We start from the raw sequence: 19,614 nt of genomic DNA on the forward strand, positions 1-19,614 counted from the left end.
ATGAAATCAAGAGGAATAAATGGGGCCTAAGCGGAGCCGCGGTGGCTCAGTGGCCCTCCCTTGCCTGGCGCATACTGCAATTTAGCTGCCGATGCGAAGATCCAGCTTCACGCAACCTGATTTGGGCATACGGTCACCAGGGACTCCAGGGAAACGAACAGGCCGATCAGGCCGCTCGCGCACTCTCTCCCCGGGCTATCTCCCTGTCCTTGGAAGCCTACTCCGAATCAGACAATCTGGCCTTTACATTCAAACAAATCACCGATTACTACAAGGAGGAGCACCGGCACTACCCGACCCCTTATAAGAGACTGGACGCGCTGACGAGCGCCTCCTCATCAAAACTCTAACACTGTACTGTGCCCGGCGGGGCTTTAAGTATTTCAACACATCCTTTGACGGCGCGTGCCAGCTCTGTGGGGAGGTGGTTGACACCTCCCGCATGGTTTGGGAGTGCCCATCTATCAACCCCCCCCCCCCCCCCCCCGCCCCCCGCCTCAACCCCACCAGAGAGGACTGGGAGGCGGTCCTGTTCGGCTGTCAAGACCTCAAGACCCAAAAAAGGTCTCGGTTCAACGGACGAGGATGGCGTTGCTTGCCAATGCGATTACGGAATAGGGGCTTCACCTAGGGGAAGGTGCCAATAGGGCCCTACCCCAATCACATCTCTTTAATTGTTTAATTGTTGATAAATGTTTTTCGCCACCGCCACGACGGCCCCTCTTCCTTTCTTCTACCAAATTCTTCACCATAGTACTCGCGACGGCGATCCAACTCATCGCTCAATCATATGGGTCCCCGGCCACCAAGGCATGCCATGTAACGAAGCCGCCCATGAGGTAGCCCGCGCACTCACTCACCGGGCACCAGGCATTCCTTCGGAGGACCTTAACCCAGATCACAGCCCTCTTATTTCTTCTCAAGACTTTGCTGAGCACTAACGTGCCGCACGCCGGCGCTACCCGGTTCCTATGAAGGGACTGGGTAAAGCTGGCGAACGAACTCTCCTCAGGCTCTTTACAAACATTAAAAACACCCTGCTGTGTCCGGCGGTTCTCAAGCACTTTAATCCTTTTTGGAAGGCCGCTGCTCATTTTGTGAGGAGGTGGCCGACACCTTCCACATGGTTTGGGCATGCATGAAAAATCCTTCTCTCCCCCCCACCACCCCTTCCCCTACCCGCGAGGACTGGGGGGCGGCCCTGCCCGGCTGCCAGGAACTATCCGCCCAACAGGGCCTGGTTCGGAGGACGTGCGCAGTGGTCATGACCAACGAGATCCCGGAATGAGGGAGTCCGCCAAGTATTGCAAGGGGCGAGACCCACTAGGGGCCTCTCAGGGGCAAGCACCTCTCTGTAAATATTGTAAGGGAAGACTTCACGTAAGACGTTTATTCTAGCCCTTTCGCCAGAGACGTCTTCCAAGCGAACAGCCTCAAGCGATGACGATGGGAATCATCAGGTGAAAGAGAATGAAGTCGCAGCCAGAGAGGCGACGACGACGAAGGCGAATAAATTGCTTACAATATAGCCGAATAAATGCTTTTCACCACCACCACCCCCTTTCTTTTTTCACTCCCTCCTTTATCCCTTTCCCTACGGCGCGGTTAGGGTGTCCACCGAGATATGTGCGACAATTACTGCGTCATTTCCTTTCCTCAAAACCAATTTTCATTTTCAGGGAATGTAATGCGAAGGCAAGATAACCACTGATCTTTCAGGGTAACGGAGCGGATTCCAAGAGAAGGCAAACGTAGTAGGGGGAGGGGGGGGGGGGCATAAAGTTGGGTGAGAGGATGAGATTAAGAAGATTGCGGGGATACGGGTGCCGCAGCTGGCAAAAAGAAAGGGTTATTAGATAGAGAGACACGGGAGAGGTCTTTGCCCAGCAGTTGGCGTAGTCAGGCTGATGATGATCAGGAGGAAGTACGTTGCTACAAAAAACTGAATCGATTCGTTCTAAACCCCCTCTACACACTTAACAGAACGCACGTGCCTCTAAAGTGAGTATTAGGAAACTTGCTTAATTTGATGCTTAACTAATTAAACAGAATTTTAAAGGTACACTGAGGAGCGCCACACGACGGGAAACAATATGTCTTTGGTTGCACCCAAATCCGATTCACCACTTTTTTTAATCACTGGTTCAAGTTACGTGAAACACCCTGTACAGCAAGCTTTCCAAAATGTAAATAGACGAGGAGGGAGAGTATAGCCTAGGATGTGATCATAGATGTATTATTCTGCATATGCGTGCCCTGATCAAAAGAGAAATGTATAAAACACAAAAAAAAAACGAAAGCAAAATTCAACGTCCAACAAATAGCGCTAATAGCAGCAGGCGTTGAGAAAGCATAAGATTAACGCCCCATGGAAAAGTGGGATTGTAATTAGAACTACTCAGCAGTATGGAAATGGAACAAGCAAAGTTACAAACCGCTGGGAAGGAAACCACGAGGCTGACGCAATAAGGAATTTAAGGAGGTCATTGAACAACTACGGGTGGCTTCAGGGAAACAGAGAGGAAGGAATAGACCGAAAATGGGAATCTTATCGATGATAGAAACTGCTTGTATAGGTCCTCGTCCAGAGTAAAATAAAGTAATCCCCTGATCACGCAGCTAAAGGTGGGCCAAGGAAATTTTGGAACCATATAAGTTGTTTGGGTAAAAAAAAGCGAAGCGCAAGAGGAGGGTGCACGCTGCTGCAGGTACCGCAGAAGCCCGCAGCAACCACACAGACTTTTTTTTTTTATACTGGACGTTTTGTTCCATGAACGTTTATGAAACAAAACGTCCAGTAAAAAAAAAAAAAGCGTGCGTGGTATCTTTCGGATGTCTTGTCCACGTGTCCTTGCTGTGGCCTTCCTCGGTACCTACAGCAGTGTGCCGATCGATATAGAAATATAAAGGTACAGTCGGGGACAAAAGTCTCCGGACCACGTGTTCCTCAAACAAAGCTTATAGCTCTACTATCAGACAGCAGCTGGAGACCACACTTGTGGAGATGAAAGAACAAAAATTTAACTTTTGCCTCCACAAGGGTGGTCCCCAGCCGCCGACTATTAGCAAAGCTATCGGCTTCGTTAGAGGAACACGTGGTCCGGAGACTTTTGTCCCCGACTGTACCTTCATTAAACAAAGTTATAAGTCGGAGTCCCTCCTGTCTTCATGTTCACGATATGGGCTATGCCTTAGTTAATGTCTCCGAAGGTTTTAATCGCCTGAGGTTCTTTAACGTGCACTGACATCGCACAGCACATGGGCCTCTAGCATGTCGCCTCCGTGGAAACGTGATCGCCGCGGGATCGAACCAGCGTCTTTTGGGCCCAGCGGCCACAGCGCCGGCTTTCGTCATGTTGATGTCTTGTAATTTTGCAGTAGAAGCGTGTGAACTAAACAGTGCAGAACGAATTGGTGGTAAGTGCTGCTTCGCTAGCCAGTTAAAAATTACTGTGGGCACTTCGTTTTCGCAGTTTGTACGTGTCTTCGTCTATGGTCCCCAAAGCGACAAAGCGAATAATTTGTTCCAGTGAACCATGCCGGCAGCCGCCGAACAACGTGCAAAACCCAACCGAAAAGGCGGGGAGAACACGATACCAGGAACCACCCTGATGGCCACCATTGGACGCTAGGGCCTAACCTTCTTGTAAGCTTTCCGCGTATAATGAGGCCATTACGTTCATTCACTTCATAAGCGGTTACAAGCCACATTATTTTTTTTAGCCTCCAGCAGCAAGGAATTCTTGTTCCGCGGAATCAATGCAAAGATGAGCCTGATTCATAGTGATGGATGATAGTGATAGGATAGTGATAGTGATAGGATGAGCCTGATTGTAAGGGAAAACGTTTCCGTGGGGCCGTCGCTATCTCCAAACGATTCTGCAATGTCTCTGCGCGTCGTCAACAGTCCGCGCGAAATCCGCGTTCCTTTCCACCCCCCCCCCCCCCCCCCCCCCCCCCCCCCTCTCTGATTATGATGTTCATCCTGTCTCACAAAAGTAACTGCTCGGGCGCTGTCACCCTCGAAAGAGAAGCTAGGCCTCTTTCTCCTCACATCATGGCGCCTTGTGTTTCGCAATACACTCCAGAATGCGTGTGGTGCGGAGAGATAGCCACCCTCTACCATTCCACATGGGGCTGTCGGGTGAGTCCGATAGAGCCCAAAATTACAAACCCGTCAGTCGAGCAGCGGGAGGAGCTTCTGTCCAGCTCCGACCCGCAAGATCAGCTTGCGCTGGTTGAGCGGGCCGAGGAGGCAGCAAGAACCAATGGGGCCCTGTACCTAGGAACACCACCTGCTGCTCAAGACCCCAACCCCTAAACCCCGTCCCATTTTGCGGAATGAAGTTTATACTACTACTCCATAATGCTCACAGTTGAGCAGTCATAGAAAATGCAGTTCGAAATTCCCACTGACGAGCATGATTGGTCCGTTCATATACCGAACATCATTGCCTTGAGATATATTATAAACACCCAGGCTACAACACAACTGTGGGAGTGTGGGGAGCGCAGGTACTTTGTGCAGCCAAGTCAAGTTTGCAATTTCCACAATCCTGCTGCTTCTACAGACCATCTCGTTGACGCTGCGGCATTGTCGCGCGGAATGCAATAAGTGACGTGCTCACCGTGTGCCGGTCCTCGGAGACGGTGAGCTCTGCCGTCCAAAGATTCTCGTGTACGTAGAAAACGTGTCCTGCACCTCCAGTCATCCAACCACGTGTCTGCCTACAGTCGTGACCTGCGCAAATTCGTTATGGGGGTTTGAAACTGTAGCCCATTGTCAACTTTCGTCACGGTTAGCCCGGTGCCTGCTACGGTTCTCTTCAGGTATTTTCTTTGTTCTTTTCTGTTTCTGGAATTTTTTTCTCTTTTTATACATGCGATCAATTAGCATGCCACTATAGGGACCTTAGAAGACAGGAGTAGTGCGATGTTTAGGGAAATCCCCCACGGTGAAGTAAATTTATAATAAGGAAGTAATTACTAAATAGCAGCCATACGGCGTCACTGCTGAATTGCAGTGACGCCTGACATCGCACCCAATTACTCAATCATTCTCAGCATTTTCGCAGCGTATCCGTGACTCACGCATCATTCCAATGTGTCATCACTAATTTCACTTGCAACTAGTTCAGCAGGCCCCGGGGTTCCAAATACTCACACAGCACCCAGTCGTCCGCGTAGTTCATGTATATGTAGTTTCGCACACGGATCCTCGCCTTTTTTTTTCCCCTGATTTGTCACCTCCTTGCTTTTGCACTGCGCGTATATCTTCTACTATAGCGCGCTTGCAGCAGTGCACAGGTGCCAAACAACATGTAAAGCAAGACTGCAAGCATGACCAGTCCTTCAAATATACCAAACGCAACTGATATTTTATAATTCATGAACATCATGGCCACAATACAACTGTGACAGTAAGGGGAGTTCATATACTCTAGACATCCAAAAAAAGTTCGCTTTCCTTAGTCCTGCTCCTGCGGACTATGCATTTAGATGGTTCCGCAGCATTTTAGCTTTGGCTGAATTGCGCGATGTGCTCACCGTGTGCAGGTTCTCGGAGACGGTGAGCTCTGCCGCCCAAGGCTTCAGGCGCAGCAACGTGGACAACTTCTCCTGTTCCTCCGGTCATCCAGCCCCGCGCTCGGGTACAGCACGGACCTGCACAAATTTGTTACCAGGGTGGGGGGGGGGGGGGGAGTAAGGGAATTAAGGGCAAGATAAGAAAAGATCCAGGCAACCCCTGGATCAGCTTCAGCTTTTATAAGGTGACAGTGCTACATGCTGTGCTCAGTTTAACGTTCCCAAACTGCTCATGAGCTATGAAGGACACCGCAGTGAAGATCTTCACAATAGTCTGGACCACCCGACGTTTTAACGCGCCCGGACAGTGCACAGCCCATGGCTGCTGTTGCATTTTGCCTTAGCCCTGTGGTAAGGGTGTTCGGCTACTGAGCCGGAGGACTGGGGTTCAATGCCGAAGAATGCCACTGTCTTCACACTAGAACAGCTTATGAAGGGAATATTGGAAGCCATCATATTGCTGAATTATTGTAATGAAAATCATGGTGGCGGATGGAAAAGCATGGTGGAGGGTAGAGCAGCACGACATTGGGAGAGCGCCCAGGGCTACTTAGTCGGCCAGCTGTGCCGATCCCAGCCAGGCACGCTAGGTGGATTTTGAGAGAAGTATAGGTATTGGGAGGGCGATAAGACAATGGAAGTGGCATTGTCCTAGGTCGGCGTATGGAAGGGGGCAGTTTCTATAGGACGAGTCGGAACGCGCCCGAAAAAACTACAACGGGACTCCAGAGAGCAGTGGGCCCAAATTAATTTTTCGGGGGATGGGGATGCGAGTAACGGAGGGGATGAGGTCGAGAGAAGGAAGTGTGTGCAAGCGAGAGTAGCACATGTTCCGTGATTTGCTTGTTTTAGAGGAGGGCTTCGCCCTCCGAGGGTGCACTTGACTAGAGGATCGCAGGTGTCCTCCATAACCACCGCAATAAAATTGCAGTACGGAAGGATGTCAGACAGGGAGGCACTATATTTCCAATGCTATTCACCGCCTAGTTGCTGGAGGTATTCGGAGACCTAGATTGGGAACGGTTGGGGATAACAGTTGCGAGCATCCAGTCTACCCTTCGACCGCCATAGGCGGCGCATATCCTGCCGAACTCTCTCAAGTGGCCTACAGCGACCCTTACCCTCCCGGCTCTCTCGGGGTTGGCAGAGAAGAAAGCTGGGAAGCAGCATCCACATCGTCACGTGGGCGACCCTCCTTTCCCCCTCGTGTATTCGGTGGCCGCACGGGCAGCCCACCACGGGGAGAGAGTTGAAGGAGCCATGAGACAACGCGTGACGGGATGGACGGGATGGACGGAGCCATGAGACAAACGCGGCTTTTCCAGGTGACATCGAGCTTTCCCCGTGCCCGTTTCCTGCTGCCTGCGCTACCGAGGGCGGTTATCGTATTTTGGAATCACCCCAAATAAACGATTTGCCTGCGGACTATACCTCGGTGTGTTGGTCCTGTCGACCTCCACAGTGTAATCGGGGCTAGCGGAGTGGCATTGGTCCTGAGTGCTCGCTGTGTCGTCCTTAACATAAGCAGAACCCTTTTCGTTAGCCTCCTCGTTTCTGCCTCGTATGTGACTACTGGTGGGATACAGCTGCTGTACAGTTATCTCTTCAGGTATAATAATGGGTGGAAAATGATCCATTCCGCGTGGGTTGTCCAGAAGATCTCATTTAACATCATTAAAAGGTGATGGTGAACTAAACGATAAATCTAAACTGCTAATTTTTGCAGTTTTTAGGGAGCAGTACATGGGCTTTCCTGAATTCAGTAAGCACACATTACTGCACAGAATAAAATCTTCTAAAATGCGACCTCTGGGATTAGTTTCTCCACTTCCCCAGAAAGAGGAGTTCTCCGACTAACAGATATGGCTCTGGTAGCTTTTCTAGAAGTGTTTCTAAGCATCTGAGGTTGAGGTTTCCATTAGCGACCTCAAGGTCGGATACCGGCTTCAAAAAAATCAAAAATAAATAGAACAAATTTGAGTAGGCAAATAAAAATCTATCGACCGAGAATCATGTGAGAAGCTTGGTAACAACTAGTTACGGCACCTTAGATATGTGGTGTACTGTGATCGAAGGAGACCGTTTTGATCCAGAGGCAAGTCATTTTGCTCGTTTCGATGAGTGGCGCTCCAGCTTGGCCTAAATGCCGAAAATGGCCGCAAAAGCAGCAAGCCATACAACCTCTAATGTTGCGTACCACTTTTTGCACCCGACATTGCATACACTATCCAAAGTATACGCAAGAAGAAAAGCCGGTATTCTGGCATGAGAGCTCGGAGCGTTTATGTATGGCTTCTATGTCGACAGCAACTAATACCGCTTTTTAAGGTCGCTTTTGAGGGATATTTGATGATACGTGTTATATTACCGGTTTGATAAAAAACACAATCATGAGCAAACATACAAATTTTGCAGGACACACGCGACAGGAATAACGCTCATTAAGGCACGACAGAACCAAGTTGTATTCATTTATATGTATTTGTAAGCGGCTTCGTTGTATATTTGGCTGTTATTTTTTATTATTTATCACAAATGTCCACTTTCTTTAAATTACACTCGTGAAAACAGGTAGGCCACAACGGCGCATAGGTTGGAATGCGCGTTTTTTACATCGGCTCGCCCGTCAAAGTCCACCTGAGCGAAACCTCTCGCTTCTCTGCAAGGCATCTGAAGCCCCTGCAAAACGCCTGAAGAAAAGTGTAGTGTGCTGCCGACCCTTACGAAAACAGCTCGCCAACCTAACTTATGTCCTATGATAGCAGCAAAAGGAAAAGAAAAGAATGATGACGAAGCCATGCCCACGAGAATCGCAAACTAAAAACAGGACTGGTGCCGGAGAAATTAAAAAGGAGAGGACAACTGCGCGCCTATGCACTCCATAACGCCTCTTTGTAATCGATTCGATTCACTAACTGTGAATGAAAAGAATAAATTGAGTGAATAGATTTGTGCGACACCGACCACGAATTTTTCACCATGATCAGCCCAATGCAAAATGTGGCGAAAAAAACACGTGGTAGGTGAACTATTCGTGATGTAGCATCTGGAATATATTTGTTCAGCGTCTAAATAATAGTTCCCAACGCAAATGGTCCGGGAAAAAGTGACGCTGCTTACGAAGCAACCGAATCAGTCAAAGCTTATGCATTCGACGTGTATGTCAGTCGCATGGTATTGGCTAGACCGTCCCTTCATTCCTTCTTTATTCATTTGAGTTGTTTTCCCACTAGCCTATTTTAGCACAACGCTATACTATGTATTCATCAAACATGGCACGGCGTTTCACCCTCATCGTGGTTCGGAATTATATATAGTCGTACCTCGCTAGTACGGACTTCGTCATGTATACGTGGAGAATTTTCGCAAGGACCTAACTTTCTCAGTGTGTTTACGTCTTCTTTGCATGAAAACAAACTTTGGGCAATGGAATAACAAAGCTAAGAACCTCACAGCGGCGTTCATAACGCTGTACTTATCCGCCGCATCAGCACCCGCCGCAGAGGTATGAAGGAGGATGACCTCTGTCGGCTCACGCAAGCTTTCCTCATTAGCAGGATAGTCTACTCCTACCCCTACTATCACCTCCGCCGGAAGGACGAGGAAGCTGTGAACAGCATTATACGTTCAGCGTACAAAGCGGCACTGGGGCTACCTCAGTACGCCAGCACACAGCACCTCCTCCAACTCGGCATCTACAACACGCTCACAGAACTCATAGAGGCACACACGACCGCCCAAATCCACCGCCTCTCCCGCACTAAACACGGGCGGCTCATACTTGACCGTCTCAACATCAACCCCATAGGCGACGTCCACCCCACGACGCCCATTCCGATAGGGGTCTATAGCCGCCTAGTTATAAAACCAATCCCCAAAAACATGCTACCTGGCCGCCATGATACGCGCCGTCAGCTGAAAGCCCAAGCACTAGATGCCACATACCTTGCCGACGAACACGCAATATACGTAGATGCTGCACGGCAAAGTGCAAACACATACGTGGCTTGTGCAACCACGCCACAGTCTACTCTCGTCACCGCCGCCACAGTAGTAGCTCACTCCCCGACAGCGGCAGAAGAAACCGCCATCGCGCTGGCCATCGCTGACCCACGTACCCGCACAGTCCTCAGCGACTCCAAAAGAGCAATACAAAATTACTCGGCAGGTGTTATCTGCCACCCCGCTGCACGCATCCTTCGCGGCTGCACTCCCGACCATAAGACCAACCTGGTCTGGGCACCCGCCCACGCGGGAAACTCTGGAAACGAAGGGGTCGACCGACTAGCCCGAGGACTAACCAACCGGGCGGCCGGCCCCACGGACCCAGACGCTCTTGCCGAGGCTCCCCAGACCTTTGCCGAAATTACCAACCTCCACAGAGAGATGAGACGCCAGTTCCCGCCTCCACACCCCGACTTGAATCGAGCGCAAGCCATCTTGAGCGCAAGCCACCTTGCTCCGCAGGTTGCAGACACACTCCATCCTTAGCCATTCTAGGCTTTCACTCATCACAGACGGGGAATACGACCCCGTCTGCCAAAATTGTTACCAGGGAGAAATCGCCACCCAGGCGCACATCCTCTGGGGTTGCGCTCGAAATCCGCCCCCTAGAACATTACTGCCAGCTCCCTCCGAGGAAGGATGGAACCAACTCCTCAGAAGGCCAGACAAGAGCATCCAACTGGCACTCATTTCGTGGGCCCAGTCGCCCCCACCTGGGGGCCACACCAAGCCCACCTGCCCTAAATCCCGCCACTCTATGGCAATAAAGTTCAATAACACTTTTTGCTGGGCGAGTTGGTTCATTTTGCTTGAGTGGATGCTTGTAGCGCGACAAAAACAGACAAGGGAGAGAAGACGAACGGGACAAGCGCTAACGGGACAAGAACGGGAGCGCTTGTCCCGTTCGTTGGTTGGTTGGTTTATGGGGTTAAACGTCCCAAAGCGACTAAGGCTATGAGAGACGCCGTAGTGGAGGGCTCCGGAAATTTCGACCACCTGGGGTTCTTTAACGTGCACTGACATCGCACAGTACACGGGCCTCGAATTTCTCCTCCAAAGAAATTCAACCGCCGCGGCCGGGATCGAACCCGCGTCTTTGGGGCCAGCAGCCGAGCACCATAGCCACTGAGCCACCGCGGCGGCTGCTTGTCCCGTTCGTCTTCTGTCCCTTGTCTGTTTTTTGTCGCGCTACAAGCATCCACTCAAGCTATGGCAATAAAGTTGTTTCTCTCTCTCTCTCCTGCGTTTCAGTAAGCATTTCGACCAATGCAAAGCAGTAACCTCGTCTTTGTCGCAGCGCACGAGTAAATTTTTTTTTCTCTCGATCCCCTACTCTTAATTTTCCGGAGGCTGACGTGATTTGTGGCCGATGAATTTCCTCACCAGGGAGGGAGCTTGCTAGATAGAGGCAGAACGGTACTGGAGACCAAGAACTTAGGTTTACGTACAACCAATATAAAATATTCGAAAAAAAAACAATAGCAGTCACGTGGTTGGACCAAATGAGCAATCCGTTCGCTGCTGTCTCCCGTGCGGCGGTTCTTCCAAAAGCAAAAGGGAGAGAATGAACGCCTACAGCTTCCTTGCCTTCGGCTAGGCAGGAAACTACGACCGCGCCTTTGCCCTCTACTACATGCAGAACTCGGGAGAAGCGCTCAGTAATTTCTTCGAAAAGCGAGACAGCACTCGCCTCCAAGTCATAAGTATCAACAGAGCAGCATGGCTGTCTAAGCGTCTCTCGGGTTACTCGCACGGTCCACGGACCCGGAGCCCTCAAAGCACCCCGCTGCAGCCCGGCCGCGGCTCTGAAACCTTTAACGGCTCGTCAAGGAGACCTGAGCTGATCTGCTGATAACTTCACGCCTACTTGTGGGTTGCCCCTCCACTGTTCTGTTCTCCAGTCACCGCCCTAACAAGCGGAGGGCAGGCAAGAATGCACAAGGCGCGGGTATTCAAAGGCAGCAAGCTGTTACGTCGTCTCGTGGCCTGCTAAAGCGGCGTACAGCGCATTCCGTAGGTCGACGTGTCCACGCAGAAAATTTACAACAATGGTGAACAAACCTCAGAATACAGGCTGATGTGCTCGTTACTTGGGTCAACTGAGAATGCCGTTGGCACACTTTTGAAGTCAACAAGGCGGTACGAATGCGCGTGGCGATGATCTCGTGGCACTGAGCTCGTGGCTACGTAAACTCAGCACCTGTTTGTGCCCCGGCCACGGTCACATCTAGTATAGGGAGGTATACGGGGACACCGGAAACGAGCAGGGCGCGAACACTCGTCCAGGGAGTTGAACTCTGACGCCACCAACGCTAAAAACAACCTGCGGCATTCCTCGGAGGAAAAAGGAACGCAATCACTCGCCTAGACCAAGCTGCACAACTTCGTTTTTTTTGTTTATTTACAATATTGTAAGCTTATCTTGTGATGTTGCACTTCGACCCACTGATGCACATCGACGGTGTCAGTACACTAGCTACCACTCTTTCTGAACAGCCAGAACATCCTACATCTCAACCAAGCAAGCTGTTCATGAATATGTAGAAAATTCTTTGGAAGCTGTCTAGTGAAGGCGATGCGAATTCAGTCGAAAGCCTTACAATGGCCAGCATGAAGTTCGGAAGAATGGAACTGAATGTCCCCAGTGCCGCCGGATGCCCACCGGCGATACAATGGGCACAAGATTCCCCTGGCCTGGTGCTCGGCTTCTTTAGGGTGAAATACTTGGGAAATGGGTCTTTGACCCCACCTTGTGCAACGAAAAAACCTTGTGCCGTGTCGCTCTTTGACCTCTTATGGCCTTGCGCCATAAGAATTCATCGTCATCATCAAGAATGGAACTGAATGCTTCTATGAAGAGCAAGAGTGGCGAGTACACATGCGAATTTAGTGCGCTTATGAAGAAAACAAAAAACACTTGGATTAAATCTAGCCATCGAAGAGTGCTGCCATGGCTTGGGTCTCCACAGAAAACGCTTCAGTATCTTTGGGACAATGGTGACCGAGAGAACGCCCTTCACGTAGCTCAGCTTTGTCTGCATTGAATAATAATGCTCTCCTCGGTATGCACAGAGGCAAACTCTCGTCACCAACTTCTTTTCGTAATAAATTGGCTTGTTTTTCCCGGATATTCGTTTCTATGAATAATCAACTTTATGGACACATTCACGGGGACATTATCATCACTATCAGCATCAGCCTGACTGCGCCCACCGCAGGGAAAAGGCCTCTCCCATGTCTCTCCAATTAACTCTGTACTTTGCCCGCTGCAGCCATCGTATGCCCGCCCACCTAACTTTATGCCGCCCCCTGCTACGTTTGTCTTCTCCTGGAATACACTCCGTTACCCTTAAGGACCAGCGGTTATCTTGCCTTCGCATTACATGCCCTCCCAAGCCCACTTCTTCCTCTTCATTGCAACTAGGATATCATTAACGTCCGTTTTTTCTCTCACCCACTCCGCCCGCTTCCAATCTCTTAACGTCACACCTATCATTTCTCTTTCCCTAGCTCGCTGCGTTGTCCTTAACTTAAGCTGAACTCTCTTTGTTAGCCTCCACGTTTCTGCCCCATAGGTGAGTACCGGTAAGATACACTTGTTATATACATTTCTCTTGAGGGATAACGGCAAACTGCCATTCATGATCTGAGAGAACGTGCCATATGCGCTCCACCCCATTCTTATTCTTCTAGTTATTTCCCTCTCATGATCTGGATCAGCGGCCACTACCTGCCCTAAGTACAGCCATTCTCTTACCACTTCCAGCACCTCGCTACCAATTGCGAACTGCTGTTCCCTTGCCAGACTGTTGAACATTACTTTGGTTTTCTGCATGTTAATTTTAAGACCTACCGTTCTGCTTTGCAGCTCATCTCTTGAGAGACTGAGCAAGGCAATGTCATCAGTGAATCGCAGATTACTCAGGTATTCTCCATTAACTCTTCTCCCCAACTGTTCTCATTCCAGTCCCCGGAATACCTCCTGTAAGCAGGCAGTGAAGAGCATTGGCGAGATCGTATCTCCCTGCCTGACACCTTTCCTTATTAGAATTTCATTGCTGACCTTATGGAGAACTATGGTAGGTGTGCAATCGTTATAAATATCTTCCAATATTTTCACACAACACTTTTCTACACCCTGATTCTGCAATGCCTGCATGATTACTGAGGTTTCTACTGAGTCGAATACTTTCTCCTAATCAATGAAGGCTATATATAGGGTTCATTATATTCTGCGCATTTATCTATCACCTGACTGATTGCGTGAATATGGTCTATTGTCGAGTATCCTTTACGAAAGCCTGCCTGATCATTTGGTTGATTGAAGACTAAGGTTGTCCTGACCCTATTAGCGATTACCTTAGTAAATACCTTGCAGGCAACCGACAATAAGCAGATCGGTCTGTAATTCTTTAAGTCCCTGACGTCTCCTTTCTTATTAATTAAGATAATGTTAGCGTTTTTCCAAGCTCTAGGTACGCTCGAAGTCACAAGGCATTGAGTATACTGGGTGGCTAGTTTTTCGAGCACAATCTCTCCTCCATCCTTCAACAAATCTGCTGTTATCTGATCCTCACCAGCTGCTTTTCCTCTTGGCATTGCTCCTAAGGCTTTCTACTTCCTCCTTTGTTACTGATGGGATGTCCCATTGGTGTGCTCTGCTGCCTCTCTCAGTAACATTCTGATTGCAATCGCTACTGTATAGGTTTGTGAAGAACTGTTTGGCTACTTTAACTATCTTATCCATATTGCTAATGACATTGCCCTCTTTGTCTCTTATCGCATAAATCTGGTTTTTACCTATGCCTAGAATTTCTCTTCACTGCTTTTAGGCTACCTCCGCTCTTCAGAGCATGCTCGATTTTCTCCATGTTAAACTTCCTGATGTCGGCTACCTTGCGCTTATTTATTAACTTCGACAGCTCTATTAGTTCTATTCTATCTATGGAGTTAGACGTCCTCATGCTTTGCCGTTTCTTAATCAGATCTTTAGTCTCATGAGATAGCTTCCCGGAATTACGAGCCAGAACAAGGGAGAGGCCCCTCATCCATCGCTCACGGTGCCGGAGGCTGGCCTTCTTCGGCACATCCAAATGAATGCAGCTATCACCCCGTCTCGCCTCTTTCTCTATCGCTATCGATCAGACCCTTCCTGTCCCAACTGCCCCTGTATCTATGTGGACCTGGCTCATTGCCCTTCTATTGCCCGGCTGCTCAGCAGTCGGGTTCCTACCCCCCACCTTCTTTATCCATCACCACCTGGCTCGACTGGCTTGGCGCTGAAGGGGAGGCAGAACAGCGACTCCTGGTCGCCCAGGCGGTCGACATGCTCGGCCTGTAAATTTTGGCCGAATAAAGTTCTTGTACTACTACTACTACTACTAGGTTATGCGGGTGGAGATAAGAGTTCATTATATTTATATTTACTATTTATATGTATGAAACGAGAATACACGGAAATATTGTTCACGACTCGAAGGGAAGCACTCCGATTATACCTGAAAACCTGCGATTCTCTTGCTTTTTCGTTCTTTTTTTTTTTGTTAAATGAACGGCTGTATGTGTTAAAAGCTGCCGTAATTACGTCCCCCTGCTAATGTAGTCTGTGTAAATAATGCTATTTGTGAGGTTCTTGTTTAGTATTCTTTCAGTGGCTGCACAGATGGCGTAACATTCGGCAGTGAAGATGGAAGCACATTGCGGAAGCCTTACTATTTCATTCAAATTCCCTTGTGCCACTGTGCTTCCAACGTAAACATCTGTTTCTGAACCATCTGTACAAAAAGCTCTGAAAGTACTGTACTTTTCCCCGAGCGCAAGAAGTTCTTCTATTACATGTTGCTTTGTGGTTTGTTTTTTTACGGAACTCTGCAAGAGTGAAATCACAGATTGCACGAAAATTGTACCAAGGGCCGCAGTGGATCTCGTCTTCGATCAATGCCAGGTAATGTGTCTTCTACGAAGATGTTTTGGCACATCTCTTCAAAACGCAAAAGCATGTGGCCTGGTAGTTTGCGGTTTATTGTTAAAAAGTATTCTAGAAGGGCACATTGTAACTATTTGGTGACAGACGTGTTTAGGTTGTGAACGAATTTCTAGAATATATGAACACGTAAGCATGGTTCTTCTGTCTGTAAATGATGGTTGGTTAGTTCCTACATCAAGACTATTTATGAGCAACTACCTGTAGGCGCCAGTGGAAAGTTATGTAATGGATCCACTCGTTTATGATACGATGGTCTCGCTGACCATGCAACATACATCAATAAACTAGGACAAAGCGTTCAACAGAGTGGTATATTGCTAAAAGACATGTCCTATCTGCCCCCCAGTGTTTTCGTGAAGGTACTTTGTGTATGCTCAAGGATCGGAAGGCTTTCTTATTCAGCGCGTTTATGAGAGGCTGGCAAGGGAGCTTTATGTCATACGTTATGCCTAGAAATTTATGTTGATCTTTTACGGGTAGCTCAGTTTCGTTCAGGTGTAGGGTGGAATCTGCCTTTAAGCCTCGTTTCAGAGAGAAAAAAAATGGGCACTGTTTTCTCTAAAGAAAAGCGGAAACCATTTCTGTCTGTCCATGTTGTCAGTTTATTTCACTTGTTGGCACATTGGACGATGTGCAGCCCATCTGAAGAACGTCTACATAGAGTGAATACATAATGCACCTTGCAATTATTTTAATAACAGAGTTCTCCTTTACAACAAAAAGTGTTACGCTTAAAATACGCCCCTGTGGTAATCCATTTTACTTAATGAAATTCCTCGAAAGGGTTGAGCCTAGGTGTACATGGAATGAACGGTTAGATAAGAAGTCTTTTAGGCAGGTCAACATTCTGCCTCGGATGCCAAGCTCGGCAAGGTCTTGAATAATTCCGAACCTCTAGGTTGTGTCGTATGCCTTCTCTAAATCAAAAGAGACTGCAGTGTTGTTTGTGTACAAGAGCTTCCCGGACAGCATTTCAAGACGAACTAGGTGATCTGGAGTGGAGCATCCCTTTTTAAAACCACACTGACGGATGTCAAGAAGTTCGGAGGATAGAAGGACAAAAGTTTATCTCATATTCAGGACACTTTCAAAGTATTTTGAGAGGCAACCGGTAAGGGCTATGGGTCTATAATTATTAGGAGAGGTTGGTGGCTTTCCTGGTTTAAGAAACTGCACAATAATAGTTTTTCTCCAGGCTTCGGGTACTTTCCCCAATGCCCAAAATTTGTTACAAAAAAGTCTTCAAAGTGTATCTACGACATATCTGGAGAGATAGGCTAGCATTTGATAATGTACCGTCTTTGTCAAAAGTAACCAGGCTGCATGGTTTGCTTTTAGCTTGTATAGTGGAGCCCATGGGGCTTTCCTAAAGATCAAAAGAGGTTGGAAGGTAAGAAGACACCCAGTCCTTACCTTTAACGACCACTACAGCTTCAGGGAAGCCGTAAGGGCTCCACTGCACGAGCTAGAAGCAAACCATCCAGCCTGGTTACTTTTGACAAAGACGGTACTTCATATTCAATTCAATTCAAATTTTATTTGCCACCATGGTACAGATGATGGCGGGGACCCGTAGTAAAAGCTGCCGTTTGACAGTTTGACAAGGCCACGGGCCCCCACTTTGACAGCAATGCAGTGGTTTTTTTTTTTTTCACACACACACACACAAAAAAAGAAAATACAGGAAATACAGATAACAAAGGAAAAAAAATACATATAGCAGAGCTGTTATCAGGTTACAGTAGTCAGCATAAAATCAACAGCATTGTCCTGGCTGGAAAGAAAACTTACAATGATGGTGAAAGAAAGAATTAGGTAAACAAATCACAGAAAAAAAAAGGTTAGGTGTAGTGTAAAAAATATTCGAACAGTTTGTGGCGTGTTGTGTTTTGGAGATCAATATCGTTTTGTGCGAGTTTGTTAAGAAGTCGTGGTAGTTTATTTTCTAATGTTTGATTACCATAGAAAGTTCTGTATGTTTTTACGTTCCATTGTGCTATATTTCTTGTGTTGTACATTGCATCTCGTTTTTCTAAACCAGCTAATTTGGATAGAAAAGATATATTCTTCAACACCTCGTTTTTCACACACTTGCTCAGACGATAGTCATAAAGCTTAGTAATTGGAAGTAAGTTATACTTTAAGAAAAGTGCGGCCGTATGGTAGGTATGCGAAACATTTTCAACAATTCTTAGAAATTTTTTCTGTAACAAGTGTAGTTTCTGAAGATTGCCTGCTGTTGTTGCACCCCAGGTTAAATGGCAATAGCTGAAATGAGATTGTATCAATGAATTATATAGCATTAGCATTACATTTCGCGGCAGTATCTCACGGTTCTTGTAAAGAAGACCAATAATACGTGAACATTTATTTATTACAAAGCTATGGGTCGGGTGCAGCCTTTTTATCAGTGGAAATTAGTTCATGGATTTCTTGAAGCGTGATTGAACTATTGCAAGGTTCATTTGTGCTGCCACTTGTTGTCAGTGTGTTTTTCAGCTGTGTTTTTGTATTTTAGGACTGTTTCTGTGTACTGTGACGAACTGGAAACTGCAGAAAAGTATTCACCCGAAATGCTTTCCTGTTCTATATCTGTCTGTACAGCAGGGGCTGTCAGAAGGCGAACTGTGAATGGGGAATAGCTGCCATTTATCTTTGGAGCTTTCTCCCATATGTGTTTTAATGTTGTTGAGCTGTTTATGACGACACATAATTTTGCCGAGAAGTTTTTGCGGCACTGTGACGGATACATCGGTCTTTCGCTCTCGCCTTCTTAACAGACCCGTGTACTGTGCGATGTCAGTGCACGTTAAAGAACCCCAGGTGGTCCCAATTTCCGGAGCCCTCCACTACGGCGTCTCTCATAGCCTCAGTCGCTTTGGGACGTTAAACCCCATAAAAAAAACCAAACCAAAGTTTGTTCAATTATCCTGCGTTGCATACCTACGGGAAAATCCCCAAGCATTCTTTTCTATCTTTTTAGCTTCCCTACGTTCTTGTATGCAATACTTTTTTACTCTGTTTTACTACTCCAGAGGACTGAGGGATGACTAGGCGCGCAGCGGTAATAGTACACGTCGTGAAAAGTTCGTTAAGGTTGTCTAAAACTGAGGTTGTCGGTAACTATTTTTTTCTAGGCTGGCCTTTTCTCGGAACAGTGCCCTGTAGACGAGATGCAGCTTCCAACGTCATGATTTTGATGGAGTGACTTCTAGTGAAGATGTTGATTAGTATAGGCAGATGATCACTTCCATGTGGGTTATCTAGGTCATCAAATTTTGTATCTAAAAATAGATGGCGAACTAAAAGATAAATCTATACAGCTCATTTGTCCTGAGCTAGGAGAACAACAGGTTGGTTTTCCAGTGTTTAATAGATAGAGGTCATTACACAGTATAACATCCTGAATGAATTGTCCTCTAGTGTCAGTTTTGTCAGTACCCTGAAAGCTAGAGTGCGCGTTAAAATCTCCAGATATTAGATATGGCTCTGGGTGCTGCTCCAAAAGGTCTTTTAATTCATGATTGCTTAGATTAACATGTCGCTCCAGGTACACGCAGCATACCGTAAATGTTTTAAATGTTTGTAGGATGGCTGCCACAGTTTCTAATCTAGTTTTAAGCTTGTGTTCGCGAAATGCAACTCCATTTTTAACGATGATGGGAACGCCATCCGAACGTCTGCTAACCTGCTCTCGGTTGCGGCGGAAGATATTATAGTTTTTTTAGAATGTTTTCGTGCTTAGAGCCTAAGTTTCTACCTCGATCGCATGGCATTTGGAGAACGTTGGGACAGAGTAAAAGAAATAGAAAAGCGACAAGCTAGAACACACCAGGTTCTGGCACGCATCGTAGTTTCTTTGTATAGTGGACACCGTAGCGTAAAAGCCCATCGGCATTTCACTTTTCAAACGAAGCACAGCCGTTTTAACGAAACGCTGGGCCGCGGTTTCGTTTTCTGTACGGAACCAACACGGAGGACTTGGTTCTCGGAGCGGCGAGAGTTGGCGCTGCGTATTTCGCATATCGCTATTAGGC

The 19,614-nt window shown here is 47.6% G+C and overlaps 1 protein-coding gene across 3 annotated transcripts in view; it reads right to left on the reverse strand.

The window, feature by feature from the left end:
• LOC149335348 (uncharacterized) overlaps window positions 1-19,614 on the reverse strand; it is a 93,037-nt gene that overhangs the window by 40,995 nt on the left and 32,428 nt on the right. For all 3 annotated transcript variants that reach the window (XM_089552027.1, XM_089552026.1, XM_089552028.1), the window contains 2 exons: window positions 5,548-5,664; window positions 4,629-4,741 (listed from right to left, as the gene is read on the reverse strand). In XM_089552027.1, the coding sequence (XP_089408153.1) occupies window positions 4,629-4,741; window positions 5,548-5,635 (201 nt within the window). In that variant the 5' untranslated portion in view covers window positions 5,636-5,664. The remainder of the gene's footprint in view (window positions 1-4,628; window positions 4,742-5,547; window positions 5,665-19,614) is intronic.

This window comes from Amblyomma mixtum, chromosome 7 (assembly GCF_055824585.1).
Source record: "Amblyomma mixtum isolate Tamu chromosome 7, ASM5582458v1, whole genome shotgun sequence".
Taxonomy (NCBI): domain Eukaryota; kingdom Metazoa; phylum Arthropoda; class Arachnida; order Ixodida; family Ixodidae; genus Amblyomma; species Amblyomma mixtum.